We start from the raw sequence: 16,708 nt of genomic DNA, 5'->3' as shown, positions 1-16,708 counted from the left end.
TGCAAATATGACATTTTGACCACTCTGTGTCAATGTATGGCAACTGCAGTGATACATGTGCAGTTTGTTGGATACTAAAATCCACTGTAAGACATGTAAGATGATTCTAAAATACCTGGCAAAAATGCAAAGTCAGATAGAGGGGACAGAATAAAAACAGATTTTGTTATAGAATGTATGTGCACAAATGGCACATGTTAAGTGCTGGCTCATAAGATTTTTTAAAAAAAGTCAGTTAAAAAAAAGGTAAAATCAAAAGAAACAAGCAATTGAATGATTCAACTTTTTACAATAAGTGCTTAAAAGTGCAACCAACAAAAATAATACAAAATTCAAAGGGGCTGCACATAGATTGGTATATATTTGCAAAGATCTATGGCATTTCCTTCACATTTCAAGCAGCAACTGACAATCTTACTAAGCAGTTGTGTTCCATGCCAGCCCAAATATTCATGGAGAAATTTTTCTTAAGGCAAGTGATCTTATACCATGTGGATTATAAGGTGCCAAAATTCTGCGTGTTGAGGATTCTGCATATTAAACATATCCAAATATACAAATGCCCAGTGAATAAGAGATATGAAAGGAAACTGGGCTTAGCTAGAGCCTGCTGTATGTACACTGCTCAAAAAAAAAAAAAAAAAAAAAAAAAAAAAAAGGGGGACAGTGCTATATCTCCCGACCTACTGGGCTGAGAAGTAGTAGGTTATACTGATGGTTTGATGCTCGTGTAAGAAATTCACTAGTAGGATCCCCCTCCACTCCCAAAAAATCATGGCGAACACTTTTCCACAAGCATTGAGTTTGGGCTTTCACTGAGTTTCCTTCTTCACTCCATGCTTGCACACTTTGATTAAGAAGGAGGTGTAATGATGTATCCATGTCTCATGATAATTTTATGCAAAAAAACTTTCCCTTTTTATTCAAAATGAGTTTGAAGCAACTGAGAAATGCTAACTCACGCAGCTTTACGATCATCATTCAGCAGCTTTGGAAGGCAACAAGCTAAGATTTTTCTGAAGCCCAACTGCTTTCTGATGATTGATTGAACACTTCCATAGCTGACACAAAGTTCTTCTAAAATCTGAAGCACTGTGCAGCATCATTTCTGTTCGATAAGCTCATGAACACGTGCACTGTTTTTATTAGTTTCAAAGCGTGAAGACGATGGGGATAACCTTGATTTACAACATGTTCTCACGGCCTTGCTTAAATTCATTCACTTTTGACCATGAAAGGGTAGCTTCCCCGAACTGGCATGCCAGACTCCAGTAAACTTCAGCTGGTTTCATGTTTTCATAGATGAGAAACTTATGCACTGCTCAACAGAGATGGGCACACTCCCCTCACTCATTGTAAAGGTAATTAAATAAAGCATGGGACAAGCCAGCAGCAGTGGTTTCCTTAATCTAGGCAACTTCACCTAACAACTTCAACTTCCCAAATATGTACAAATACTCATCCCAATGCTTAGCCAATAAAGGCTCGTTCATATTTGATAGTTCTATGCACATCCAACAGCTTTCATGCTTATAGCAGGATTATCCTCAAAGGTACATATTGATAAATATTAATGCCTTAAATGATAACTCAATGAAATGAAATTCATTTTGTAATGGTAAATATTTATAGTAAAAACGGTCTGAAAAATTTAGCCAGTTTCACTGCCTGACACTACATAACCCCTCTCTGCAAAGTAAGATCTTTATTGTGTTAAACCACAACCTTGTGGTGTCAACACCCAAATAACTCGTAAAGCACCCGAAGAAGAGATAGGCAGTTTTGTTCTTCAACACATCTCCCTGAAGTTAAAAACTCCTGCAGTCACTTTTTTTTTTGTAATTGACTGCTAGAGGTTGCTTTGATAGGGAAAAGGAAAATATGCTTTGCAGAGAAAACTTAAGGTATTTACTTCTAGCACTCGGGCTAATCATCTGTTCAGTGAAAACACCAAGTATATTCAATCATTGTATGATGGTTTTCCTATTGCAGGTAACTGGCAAATCCGGAAGAAGGTTAATGTGCTTTGTTTGCACTTGTACCTTCAATGCACAATTAATTATTTTTTATGGCAACAGCAATGACATTCTCCCAAGAGCTGTTGAGTATGTTTTAGAATTTGGAAGAGATAGAATAAACATCTCATCTCTGATTATATGTGTTATTAGAGTTTTTGCTAATATAAGTTGGTTCGATAAAATCTTTTTTGAAACAATTATTAATTTTTTCCAGTGCAGGAGTTTTGTAATATCATATTCTGCTTACATCCCACAAGCCTGGTACTATTCATTCTTGCACAGCTTCTGGTTAATATACTAAAATGTTCGGTGATTTAAAAGCTGTCTACATGAATGCTGTTCTACATCCTATGAGCAGCTGCTACACTTTTTTATGCTACATCATGGATAAAATGTTTAAATTAAATGTTTTATGTTTTAGTTTCTTAAACTAAAATGCACTTCAAGAGGCTCCACATATGTGTAGCTAGCTAGAGATATCTCTTGAAATATGCAACAAGAATTATGATTAAAATCAGGTGACTATTTTCACCTACCAGTTTCTTACCCTCTGTTATGTTAATGTGTTATTTCCACACATGAATTCTACTACAGAACTTCTTACTTTTGACCAAGCTACCTACCTTTCATTTTTGTTGAGTATTTTAGAATTATCCTGTATATGCTGCTTCAGAGAGTACAAAAGTGCGAAGAATATGTCCTCAGCCCAAAACAATCATACCTACCCATTGCTATCACATCTTCATTCTTAGAAGATTGAATATTTAATATTTAAAGTCTGTATTTAATTCAGGTATCCTTTACAGTACTTACTTCCATCCTTATTTCTTTGGTTATTTAGTACATAAGAAATATCTGATAAAAGAGCATCAGCTTTTTCTAATTTATATTTCCTGGTGAATAACATAATTTAGGTAAAACGAGGAATGACTACATAGAGTCTTCTAGTGTGTTTTGGGATCATAAACTGGTAGATTCTATTGACAGACGAGGTAGCGAATTTTCACTAACTATTGAAATAACAGATGAGTGCAGAAGAAGGTTAGAAGTTGGTTAAAATAAAATAACGTTTTTACAACTATTAAAAATAATGTATTTTAAAAATACTCACTTTCCCATCCATATTCCAAATGAATCTGGTAATTTGGGCACAAATAAGAAGGAGCGATTATTATTTATAGCTACTGCACCATAACAATCAGGTTCTAAGACTCCAAATGTCCAATGAAAATAAGATTCCTATATTAAAATATGATGAAATTAAAATTCCTCAAAAATGTCTCAGAGTAGTAATAACATAAAAAATCTTAAACACATTTCGCTTCTGGAAAAGAACAGACAACAAATCAAAGCAAAATGAATAACATGCACTGAAAGCTCTCATGATGGCCACCTTTCACAGACGATAATTTCTGAAAGTATTTCTTAGAATATACTCATCAGTAGTTTACGTCACCTCTCTTATAGAGACCACCTGTGCGGAAGATAAAAATTACCTAGAGTCAGAAGTGGTCCCGCGAAAAAGATTTTTATACATTTTGAAAGATAAAATAAAGCATAACAGATCATTATTTTGCAAAATACACGTGTTTATATAAGCCAAATTTGAAAAGTATGTCAATTTTCAAACTACATAAAAAGTAATACACTAAGAAACTTCTAAAAACGGAACTAAAAATGTTTAAAACATTTTAGATTTTTCTCAATAAAATAATCAAAATTTAATCTACAGAAAGAATGAAAAATACTTTTTTATTTCTCTTTTTTTAAACTTTAAAAATAAGTATTTATTTAAGATGATTCTACAAATTACTACAAAAAAGTTTCTGGAAGCTGGAATGTTCTTCATATTTAATCATTTAAACTATTCATTGATAAATTTTCTAGTTTACAGACATTAAGTTCACAAAGTCTCTCTTCCCTTTGCTCCATCCAGTTTAAACTAAATTTAAAGATTTTTTTTTTTTTTTTTTAAACAGCATTTATAGAGATGCTTAATACACTTTCCTCCTAAGTAAAAACAACTTTTATCCATGGAAAGTTTTACAAAATAACTGAAGTAAAGCATATTTTCTGCAGAGAAAAATCTTGCACGTGTGAGGGAATTTTGATAGTCTATGTACAACTGTGCAATAGGAAATAAAGATGCATTAATTTAGCATATTGTGTTATTTTAACCTTTTCCTATCAGCCAAATTTCATGATAGATCTACATTTCTAACAACAGACAGGCAAGTATAAAACTTTACACTATACTGACATATATAAATCGTACAGCATGTTATAAAAGAATACATCATGGGAATAAATGCTAAATAAACCAACAACAGTAACAGGAACCAGTGTAACAAATTTGCTGTACAGTCAAAAGTCGTTAATCCGGACTCGTCGGGACTTCGGCGATTCCGGATTATCGATTTTTCCGGATTATAGATTAATCTATAATCCGGAAATATTATAATAAATTATAGATTAATTTCCGGATCATCAGTTTAAATCTGGTAAGATGGCATGCAGAAATTATAAAATTAAAAATATGAAACCGTAATTTATGAAATAAAGAACAATTATGATCTAAAGCGTATCAAAATTTACAAAAAGAAAAGCTTAATATTTATTTGTTTACTTTATTAAACATTTCTTTCAATGTAAGTTAAGTTGCTTCATTTTTTTATGTGATAATACATTCTCTTTAATTCTATAAATAGACATAATTTCTTGTTCAGTTACAAAGTTCCACTGTTCAAGTCCTACAATTGCTGTGTCTACCGACTAATTTGTCAATTGAAATTTTTTCGTTTTCAATAACCTCTGTCACTTTCTTCGCTATCGGAAGCGAAATAATGACGAGGAATTTGATTTAAATCATATCAAAGACGGGGTACATCGAGATGAAATACTACATTTAGTAAAGAATTATAAGCGAAATAAAATAAAAACATCTGCCCTGAAGATAAGGATAGTGCTGACAAATCAACTTCCAATTCATTGCACGGGGTTAAAGATAAACAAAGTTTAGATAAACAAAGGATATGCCTTTATCCATTTTTTGCAGCAATTCCACTTTTTGTTTAATGAACTTCGAAATATACTTTCGCTTTGTAGATCCTTTACATATTAATAAATATATATCAGAAATTCTATTTGATATAATCGAAAGTTCAAGCTTACTTTTATAAAATTGCTCTAACGGTCTGCAAAAAATAATAAGCCGGATCCAATTCGAAGATTAAGGAACAACACAATCTGCAACATTAACTGAAATAGATAATTAGATAATTTTAGCTTAGCTTATACCGCCCGTTATACATTAAACGCGCACTCGTAAACGTATTTTGCGCACGCGCACAAGCATATTCGCAGCTGTAAAGGTCTTATGCGCAGAAAGTTTGTAGCTTTGAGGTCCTTATTATAGATCATTCCGGATTATGGGTGTCCAAATTAACGACTTTTGACTGTATTTAGTTTTGAAGGTTTTTTCTAAGATTCAAAAGTCTATAACATCAGTACTGCAAATTTACTCACATTACACAAATCAGTCTTGTTTAATTTCTTTAGCATTTAATGACAGCATATTAATAGATTTTTTACCCCACAGATTTGAAATGATTCCATTTAATATACTATTATCACTGCTAACAACTTCTAAGTCTTTCAGTGTCTCTTCAATTATGGAAAGCAAAAGTACACTGCACATGTATGTTATTTACAAGGTAACACCAGTATGGATTCACTTTGTTTAGTACAACTGCAACTTCAACAAGTTTTATATCTGATCCATGCAATGAATTATCACCACCAGAATAGTTAACCATCAAGCAAGCAGATAACAGAATTAAAATACTTTATAAGTTTATTTTACTTTGTGATTTGTCAATGCTTATATTAAAATATAGAAATTTATATCATGGTTTCAGTGCAAAAGCTTCCTTTCGCAACAGGAATAAATTCATTAAATTTTATCTAATCTATGCACAGACCATAAGATTTCCTAATTCGAAAAAAAAAAAAAAAAAAAAAAAAAAAAAAAAAAAAAAAATCGCACACACACATTTACCAAACAGGATCTAGACTCTTTATAGCATAATTCCAACAAAAAAAGCTTTAGCACTGTCAACAGTCTTTAACAGGTATGGCAGCAGAAGCAAGCTGAAACCTTATTCTCCTATTTGTAAAATTTTACACTTTATAGTAAAACTGCTTACCACTCAAAATCTCCTGGACTGCAGCACCTGGCCTCCTTTATCAGCTTTTCTTTTGGTTCATTCTGCCAACTAGCAGGTTTTTCTTGGCAGTGGCAGTAATTCTTGCTTTCTTTTCCAGCCTCGTTACCAAACTACCACCTCTTCATCGAGCCTTGTAGTTGGTTGTCCCACATCAATTTTCTAGCCCCACTGCGTTTTTCTCACTGCCACAATGTTTTTAGCCCTTCGCTCCTTATTTTTACTTAACCCCATATTTTGCCTTTCCGGTTTTCTGAACTTCTTTGCCACTGGTACTTTTTCATTGATTGCTTTCTTCATTTCCTCATCTTTTTCTAGTCTCAGGGAGACTGCTTTTTCTCAAATTTCTCATTAACCCTTGCTGCTTCACCTTGCTTATCACCCCTGTCTACTTTCTATGCTATACCTCTGACTGAACTGCTGTTTCTTTCAACAATGACATATCCTCTCTATCATAAAATTTCTTGATCTAATCAATATTTGTGAAACTTGCCTGCCTCAAATTATTTTGCTAAAACACTACAATACCTCTGACAGCTAAATACAATCTTTGAAATTTAGGGTTTAAAATTACTTGCTTCATTTTTCTCTGTAGATGGCAAGATTAATTTTCAAAATTTTATCCTCAATTTTTATATCCATCTTTAATTGTAAGTCTCCCCCCCCCTGTCTTGGCTTTATTTGGCATTCTGAGCACCTGATCAATTAACCTCTGAATTTTTTTTTGTTGAAATTCCAGTTTCCTCTCCAGCACAAAAAATAACTTATCCAAAGATGTCATTCATTATCTTTTGACCCAGAAGCAGTTTTGCCAGTGATTTTTGCACTGTTTTACATTTTGCAGACTACAATGCATACACGAACTCTTCAATGTATCTCAGCTGCTGCAATATTTTTTCACATAATAACAAATTATCTGAACTATATTTTTGTTTATGCACTCAGCAATATTTGATTGAGGTTTACATAAGCTAATTTTCAAATGTTTGATGCCCAGGTGTGTGCACAGCTCCTCACAAATATTACTTATAAATTGCAGTCCATTATCTGAGACTACTTTTAGTGAAGCTTCATATTTTAAAAGTGTGTTTGCTAATATACTAGCTGAAGTACAATGTAATGGTATTAATTTGCACCACTTCGAAAAATGATCAATAATTAATAACAAGTAACGTTTTATTTGATATCTGGGGTAAGGGCCTAACAAATCTACTCCAAAAAATCTCATTAGGGAAACTACATCTTGTACTAATTATGAAGCCAACCTGTGCAAAATTTACATATTTATATTTCTGGCATATGCCATAGCTGTGGAAAAAACTGGCATGTAATTTGTTGCAACTTGAGAAAGAAAACAGCTTCTCACTCTGTACTTCCCCCCCCCCCCCCGTATGTACTGAAATTGGATTGCCATGTAATCTGAATAAATCACCTAGTATCAAAACAGCTGGGATAACTGGCTTTAATTTTAAGTTTTAATTTTTTGTTTTCTTATTAAAATAATGTCACAGATTTATTTTATAATGTTTGGCCCTACCTTAATTCCTATTTCATTCGATGCTTGAAACTTCTCTGGGTCTTTTAAATATGCATAAATTTGTGCAAATTCTGGATTACACTGCAATTCTTTAATCAGCATTTCCCTAGAATCTAAAATGATGAAGTTCATAAGTTGCATTTTACTTTCTTGCCATTTCTGTCTAACTGAATTCTTGATAAAGCATCTGCTACTTCATTTTGCCTTCCTGGCCGATGTTGGAATTCCAGATTGTAGTCCTGCAGTCTCAAGGTTCATTTGATCAATATTATGCATTAAATTTCTTGCATTTACCAACTTCATTAACGCAGCATGATCAGTAAATATTTCAATTTGTTTCTCCAAGAAATAAAGTCTAAACTTCTTCGCTACATAAACACATGCCAGAACTTTCCATTCAGTCACAAAGCGATTTCTTTCTACCGCGTTTACAGTTCTACTCAAATACACTACCTGAGCACCACGCTTGCATCAGAACTGCTCCTACTGAAAAATCAGATATATCCAAAGAAATTTATGAGGTCTTTTGTGGCACTTTCAAAACCGGGGACGCGGACAAAACTTATTTTATACTCTGGAAGGCCTTGTCTAATTCTTTAGATCATTTAAACCTTGCCCTTTTTCATTTTAACTCCAAATAGGGTTCGTCAATGTCTTAAAAATTTTTGATAAACATTCGGTAATATGAGCTTAATTTCAGGAATGATGCTAACTTTTTTGCAGTGTTAAAAGTAGGAAAGCTTTTTATTACAAGAATATTCAATTCCTCTGTTTTAATGCCTTTTTACAAATCTTAAATTCTAAATACCTACTCTTTACAAGCAAATTTGCATTTCTTAATACTTATTTTTTGTCCCTCCTCTTTTAATAAAGAAAATATTTTACGGATGGTCTTTACATGCTTTCCTAGTGATTCAGAGGTTGCAATTATATCACATAAGCATACAAAACAATTTTTTCCCATGGCAGGCAGAAGAACCACATCTAATGCCCACTGAAAGATGGCTGGACTATCCTATAACCCAGATATTTACATTATCATGCATTAAATTATCCATAATGAGGCACTATTCTGTTTTTGGAATGGCTTCAGATATTAAAAAACATTTCATTTGGTTCATGATCATTTGGTTTAAAAATTTAAGGAATAAAAATAATCAGCAAAATACTTACAATATGGTTAAGCTGAAGAAAATACAAAGAGGAAAAAATAACATTACAGATACTTGTAAAATTAGAAAATTTTAATGCAAGTTAAACAATTTCCCAAAGAAATCTGGGGAAAAAATTCAGTTAATGAACTAAGAGTAACACGGAGTCATGAAACTGCTGATATGTATTTTAGGATGCTTTTGGTCGGCACATAAATTCAATCAGCTAAGAATCGAACTGGTTACTGTAAGAGTCGCGTTGAAGTTTTTTTGCCATTTGCACTGCCCCATAAGCTTTCGACAGCTTGCATATAACAAGCAGTACCAGGATTGATAAGTTTATATTTATGGTTAATGGAGAAATGTTCAAATCCAACTTCTGTTAATTTTTCAGTGTTGTATCCTTTTTAACAATTTCAGTATATTGTAGCGCCATCAAAAATATTTTCTTCAATAACTTTAAGCAAAGTTCTAGCAAAGTGGTTAGGTACAGCAACTAAATAGCATTTTTTTGTTTTTGCAGCAAATCCCATCTACACTCACCGGGATGGAAGGATACAACCAACATTCTGTTTCTGGTGGGAAAATAGACTTTCGTCAACTTTGACAATATTACCAGTGCCACCAACGGTCTAGACATTAATGCATGGGCACAAACTTCCCTTATCTAACTGTTCCAATTGACAACAGTGCGATGATTATATCAAGTTGATTCTGATCAAATTCAAGGGAAGTTAACTCTAAACACTATGCATAAATGAAACGAATAACCACTAAGAAACTGATATTCGATCCTTCAAACCAATTTTGAGAACATAATCCTTTTCTTTTGCTTGGAGCATCATATCTTAACATCTCCCATTTTGGTGTTTCTTCAAATTGAAATAGAGCTTCATCTTATGGTTTTCATACACTTTCTTTCAAACTGAACAATTCCTAGCTCCTGAAGAAATTGCATGGAAAATCAATATCCTGAAGAAATTGCATCATCAGGTAAATCTCAGATTTTCATATTCAAGGTAAATACAATAATAATAAAAAAACATGTTATGTCTTCAGAATTTGCATTCGCATTGCCAATTTTAAAAAGGCATTCTTTTACATTAAAAAAACAAACGAACATTGGTGATTTCATGTTATATGAATCAATCTCTTGTGAAGTTTAACAAAACATTTAGCGATGATGCCAGCTCTGATACTAGAACAGCCCAACGTGGGGCAACGAGCTCATCAACGAACTCGAAAGTGTGCGAGTAGTACAGTCAAAAGTCGTTAATCCAGACTCGTCAGGACTTCGGCGATTCCGGATTATAGATCATCAGTTTAAATCTCGTAAGATGGCATGCAGAAATTCTAAAATTAAAAATATGAAATCGTAATTTATGAAATAAAGAACAATTATGATCTAAAGGGTATCAAAATTTACAAAAAAAAAAGCTTAATATTTATTTGTGTACTTTATTAAACATTTCTTTCAATGTAAGTTGTTTAAGTTGCTTCGTTTTATGTGATTATACTTTCTCTTTAATTCTATAAACAGACATAATTTCTTGTTCAGTTGCAAAGTTCCGCTGTTCAAGTCCCATAATTGCTGTGCCGAGAATACCGATTAACTTGTCAATCGAAATTTTTTCGTTTTCACTAACCTCTCTGTCACCTTCTTCATGTTTTTATCCATTTTTTTGCAGCAATTCCACTTTCTGTTTGACGGACATCGAAACATACTTTTGTTTTGTAGATCCTTTGGGAGCTTCAGCATCGGAAATTCTATTTGACATAATCGAAAGTTCAAGTTTACTTTTATAAAATTATTCTTACAGTCTGCAAAAAATAATAAGCACATCCAATTCGAAGATTAAGGAACAACGCAATCATCAACATTAACTGAAATAGATAATTAAATAATTTTAGCTTATACCGTCCGTTATACATTAAACACGCACGCGAAAACATATTCTGCGCTTGTGCACATGCATATGCGCAGTCGTAAAGGTCTTACGCGCACGCGTAAACGCCTTTGCGCATGTGTCAACGTGGCACATGCGCAGAAAGTTTTTAGCTTTGAGGTCCGGATTATAGATCATTCCAGATTATGGGTGTCCGAATTAACGACTTTTGAATGTATTATGAACTGTGTATTGAACTGTTGTCACAAGCTATTGGATTACTGTGTAAGTGTGTGGATTACCCCAATTGAAGATGATCATTTGTCGGATGAGTACAAAACTTTCTTTCCAATATAAAGTTAGTAGAAATTCCAGAATTACAAGCAGCTTTAAAGAACAGTAAAATTTCTGAAATCAAAAGTTTGAATAAGCTTATTTTTAATACTGATGAAGATCGAAACCGAAAGAACCGGAAAAGATTACGTGAATTTTCTGGCTTTATATTTAAACCAAATTCTGAAGAATTTAATAAGAAAATAGATACAGTGCAGAATAGTTTTACTTTGAATGAGTTAATTAAAGTTTGCAATGTATTGTGCATAAATTCAGAAGGTTTAAAATCAGAAGTAGTAACCCGAATTGTCTCTTTCCTATGTGATTTATCTGTATTATTTGAAAATATTTTGCATGAAGAAAATAGTGATATTGAATATGAAACTGTTAATAAAATTTCTGAAGTAGTGCTTGATGATAATCAAAGAGACAATCCTGGTTTTAATGAGTCTCAAGTAAATAACAGTATGCAGCTTCCAATTCAAGATCATTTTAACCCTCATCTTAGTTTTTCGGATATTGAAAGTATTGTTAATCCTTTTTCTGGTAATGCATTATGAAAATGTTGATAAATGGATTGATGAATTTGAAGATGTTATAAATTCTTTGAAACTGAGTGATTTGCATAAATTAGTTTTTGCTAAAAGATCATTAAAAGGTAAAGCAAAACTATTTATTCAGTGTGAACCTAAAGTTAATGACTGGTGTAAGTTAAAAAAGCTTTTGAAATCTGAATTTAGTAAGGCTTTTAATTCTGCTGAATTGCATGAAATGTTACGTAAGCGTAAATTAATGCCTAATGAATCTTTAGATGAGTATTTTTTTAAAATGAAAGAAATGTGTTCGCGAGGGTAACATTGAAGATGCTTCATTAATTAAATATGTTATTGATTGTATTCCTGATTCTTTGGTTAGGAAAACTATATTATATGGTTGCGAAACAGTATCTGAATTTAAACAAAGGCTTAAAATTTATGATAGAATGAGATCGGACAATGATAAGTTTAAAAATCCGAAACCGAAAGTAGACACTCAAGTTAAAAATAGAAGTAAGTTTCCGTCATCAAACCGAAATCAATCTAACGTTAATAAGGTCAAATGTTTTAATTGCCAGGAATTTGGGCATCAGTCATAACACTGTGTAAACAAATCGAAGGGTATAAAATGTTTTAAATGTGAAAAGTTCGGGCATAAAGCAACTGACTGTCCAGAGTAGAACCCCGAGAAACAAGCTTTATTACAACGAATTTCTGATAAGGATAGAATTATGAAGACTGTAGAGATAAATAATCAATTAGTTGATAGTCTAGTTGACACTGGTTCAGATGTGACGATATGCAGCGTGGAGTTACACAAGCCGATTGGTTATCCAAGTTTAAATTGTAGCGATATCACATTAAACGGAATTGAATCAAAGCAAAACCCCATCGGCTTTTTCATTTCTGATATTTTAATTGATGGTTTTTCACTTCGTACGAAAATTTATGTGGTCAAGTCATTATGTAATCAAATTGTATTAGGTTTGGATGTATTGAATCAGTTTAACTTTTCTTTTACCGAGAATGGCCTTCAAATAATTTCTCATCGGAATAAAAATAATGTAAACTTGATAACTGCTAAGTCATCTCGAAATTTGAATATTGCTGTGCCATTGAAGAATGTTTATGATCTTTCTCAATCGTCTGGTGTCTCTGTTAATGTAAACAAACACCCCGAAAGCGGAAGTGGCTTGAAAATTAATTACCTTTCACATCTGGTGAATGCTATTTCTGTCAACGAGATTGATTTATTGCATATTTCAAATGTGAAACATAAAGAAAGACTGTGTAATTTAATTAATTCGTACCAGCCTCGGAAAAATAGACAATCTGACTTTGAGATGCAAATAAATTTATGCGATGAAATTCCTGTCTGTCAAAATAGAAGATACATGTCTTCGCGGAACAAAAAATTGTTGATGATCAAATTAAGGAATGGCTGAAAGAAAAAATAATAAAGCCTAGCAACTCTAACTATGCAGCGCCTATTGTTTTGTGTAACAAGCAAGATTATTCTAAAAGATTGTGAAATGACTATCGAAAATTAAATAAGAAGATTATTAAAGACAAATTTCCACTGCCTTTAATCCCGGAAATAATTGATCGTTTAGAACAATCAAAGGTCTTCACGACACTAGATTTGAAAAATGGCTTTTTCCATGTAGACATAGATGAAAACTGCACAAAATACACCGTATTTATAACACATAATGGTATTTAAGAATTTCTTAAAGCTCCTTTTGTTTTATGTATTAGTCCAAATGTTTTTCAAAGGTATATTTATTCAGTATTTCATGACTTGCTAAATGAAGGTGTACTAATTATTTATATGGATGATATAGTCATACTGGCTAATGATGAAAGTTGAATGTTTAGACAAATTAGAAAGAGTATTCAAAACTGCTTCGGAATATGGATTACAAATAAATTTTAAAAAGTGCCAATTCTTAAAACGTCAAATTGAATTTTTGGGACATGTAATTGAAAACGGAACTATTCGACCATCACCTTCCAAAACTGTTGCTGTTCAAAACTTTCTCCAACCGCATAACTGTAAACAACTACAAAGCTTTTTAGGACTAACAGGTTATTTTCGTAAATTCATTCCTCATTATGATAAAATAGCTAAACCTCTTAGTGACTTACTTAGAAAAGGTATTGGTTTTAAGTTCGATTCCAAACAACAGGAAGCGTTTTGCAGATTAAAAGAAATTCTCTCTCAAGCATCTGTTCTACACATATTTAGACAAGGATATCCATTAGAACTTCATACTGATGCTAGTAGTCAAGGCTTTGGCGCGGTATTACTCCAATTGTCTGACGATGGTAATTATCACCCAATCCAGTACATGAGTAAGAAGACTTCACCGCAGCAAGAGAAACTCTGTAGTTACGAATTAGAAGCCCTTGCAGTTATAGAAGCTCTGAAGAAGTTTAGAAACTATTTGTTAGGGTCTAAATTCAAAATTGTAACTGATTGTAGTGCTTTTCAGAAAACTTTAGATAAGAAAGATTTAACTCCCAAGATTGCAAGATGGGCAATGTTTATTGAAGAATTCGATTACGAAATTGTACATCGTTCAGGAAGCCAAATGAAACATGCTGATGCTCTAAGTAGAAATGCTCTAATTTTAACATCATACACATCTGATGTAACTGAGAAAATTCAGTTAGCACAACAACAGAATGAAGATGAACATGTGAAATTGATAAAGAATTTAGTTGAGAAAGGAGAAGAAAATGGATTCTTCGTGAGAAATGATATTTTGCAAAAATTTGATAATGGTAAAGATCTGCTAGTAGTGCCAGAATCCTTACAGAACGAAATCATACAGAAGGTACATAAAAAAGGTCACTTTGCTGTAGATAAAACTATGAATGCTGTAGAGCAAGAATTCTATATTCCCAGACTGAAATGCAAAGTTGAAAAAGTAATTGCTAACTGTATAGAATGTATACTGTACAACAAGAAGCAAGGAAAAGCAGAAGGATTTCTTCATCCTCTACCGAAAGAAAACGTTCCTTTGAGTACATACCATGTCGACTTTATTGGACCTCTTCCATCAAGGAACAAGTGATATTAACACATTCTATCTGTGGCCGACGCTTTTACAAAATTTACTTGGTTCTATCAGGGTTCATAGCCACATTTTAGTTAAAAAAATAAGCACCGTCTAATACACAACTGCATAACCTTAAAAATTAGACTTGTAATTTAAAATATGAGAAATGCAGTATTTATTAAGAGAGAATAAGCATTACCTCAACCAAGGAAAATAATTACTTTTACTTTTTTTTTTTTTTTTTAAATTTTAAATAACAGTTCAATTTACAGAACTAGTTTACTATGAGAGGAAAAAAAAAAAAAACTATGCAGAACTAAACTATATTACAAGATTTAATGATGAAATTTCAGTTCAAAATAGAGAAAATAAATAGTAATAAGACATATTTATTGTATTCGCTTGGAACCTAATAATAAATACAATTTATTTTTCCAATCATATTGATATTTAAATAATTTAAATCTAAATTCTGAATGGCGTTAAATTTCCGGAATGGAATAGAATCATTCTTTGCCTGGGTTGGTAGACCGCAGAACTTTTAGTCCTATTCAATCCAGATTGGAAAGTGACAGACCAAAAAAAAAAAAAAAAAAAAAAAAAAAAAGTTGCTTGTTTTGCAGCGAACTGTAACAGTTTCAATATTCGAGATTTTGCAGAGAAAGGGGAGAACCTCCCAATCTTCATACTGTATAATGTATTGGCCAAAAAAAACAAAATTGTTTTTACTATTCGATTACTTTCCCTTTATTTAAGCCATTCCGAATATTATTCCTTAGAAAGCTGTGTTAAAAAACAAACATTTTTAAAAGTTTACTATACTTCAGCAGTTACCGCAACTATGTTATTATAAACATTCATACATATGCTCATAATATAAGCATAACGATCATAATAAACACGAATATGAACTGACCAAGCGGAACGAGAATGCAAATTATTAAGATCTTGATAGAAATTCAAACGTGTGTAGTATTTGGGTGGGAGGAAAAGAATGCCGAACGTACCGGAATTTTCTACTGCTTTCGCAATTCTTTGACCAATAGAACGACGGGCACCTGTCTGTACTCTTCTCTTCGTGCATACCAAAGGTTATGTTAATGCAGAGAAAGAAGAAAAGCTATTTCCGGGAGTATGATTCACCATCTGACATTCCATATTAGGAAGAAAAGTTGTTTATTTAGTAGTTTCGGCTTTGGTACGGAGAAAAATAGCGCGTTCATTAAAAAAAAAAAAAAAAAAAACACTAAAAGCAAAAAATAAGTACTAAAAACAAAAAAATAAGGGCTTTAAAGAAAAAGCAAGCACCTATAAGGGCCTTTATATTTTATTTTCAAATATAAGGACTTATAAGCACTTATAAGGACCGCTACGAACCCTGTATAATCCAGTGAAATCACCAACTACGCAAGAAGTTATTTCAAAATTGAAGCAACAACAGACTGTATTTGGAAATCCAGCCAGAATCATTTCAGATCGAGGTAGTGCCTTTACATCGAAAGAATTTTCAGCTTATTGTACAGAAGAAGGCATAGAACATGTTAAATTACTACAGGGTTCGTACACATTTCCTTACATGAAAATTAAGGACTTTTAAGGACCATCAAAGAAAAAATTAAGAACCTATCAGCAAACAAAAAAAAAAAAATGAATAGAATAAAGCAATTATCTATACAACCGACTTCATGCTTGTAATTTCACTTTAAGAAACTAACAGAAGTGTGTATTATGCACTATTATTAAATTAAATTTAATACTTACCATAAAACAATTTTGAAAATTAAACTAACTCCCTACAAGTTATGAAGTAGATAACATTAAATTAGGAACATAATTTCTTGAAAAACATGTATAAGTGTATTTTACACTAATAACAGTCACTATTTTAGAGATTTACATGATTATTATTTAACTTATTTGATATTTATTTAAACACAGTCAACTACTATTATAATCACA

At 32.3% G+C, this 16,708-nt stretch overlaps 1 protein-coding gene across 1 annotated transcript in view; it reads right to left on the bottom strand.

Annotated features, from left to right (window-relative positions):
- The window catches only part of Dip-C (dipeptidase C), a 92,784-nt gene that overhangs the window by 51,917 nt on the left and 24,159 nt on the right, over nt 1-16,708 (bottom strand). Inside the window, exon 3 of the mRNA XM_085827675.1 lies at nt 3,130-3,257. Within this exon, the coding sequence (XP_085683801.1) occupies nt 3,130-3,257 (128 nt within the window). The remainder of the gene's footprint in view (nt 1-3,129; nt 3,258-16,708) is intronic.

This window comes from Stegodyphus dumicola, chromosome 12 (genome assembly GCF_044657685.1).
Source record: "Stegodyphus dumicola isolate Sdum_Otavi_A_Nest chromosome 12, ASM4465768v1".
Taxonomy (NCBI): Eukaryota; Metazoa; Arthropoda; class Arachnida; order Araneae; family Eresidae; genus Stegodyphus; species Stegodyphus dumicola.
The sequence above is the reverse complement of the archived record's forward strand: the minus strand, read 5'-3'. Positions and strand labels throughout refer to the sequence as shown.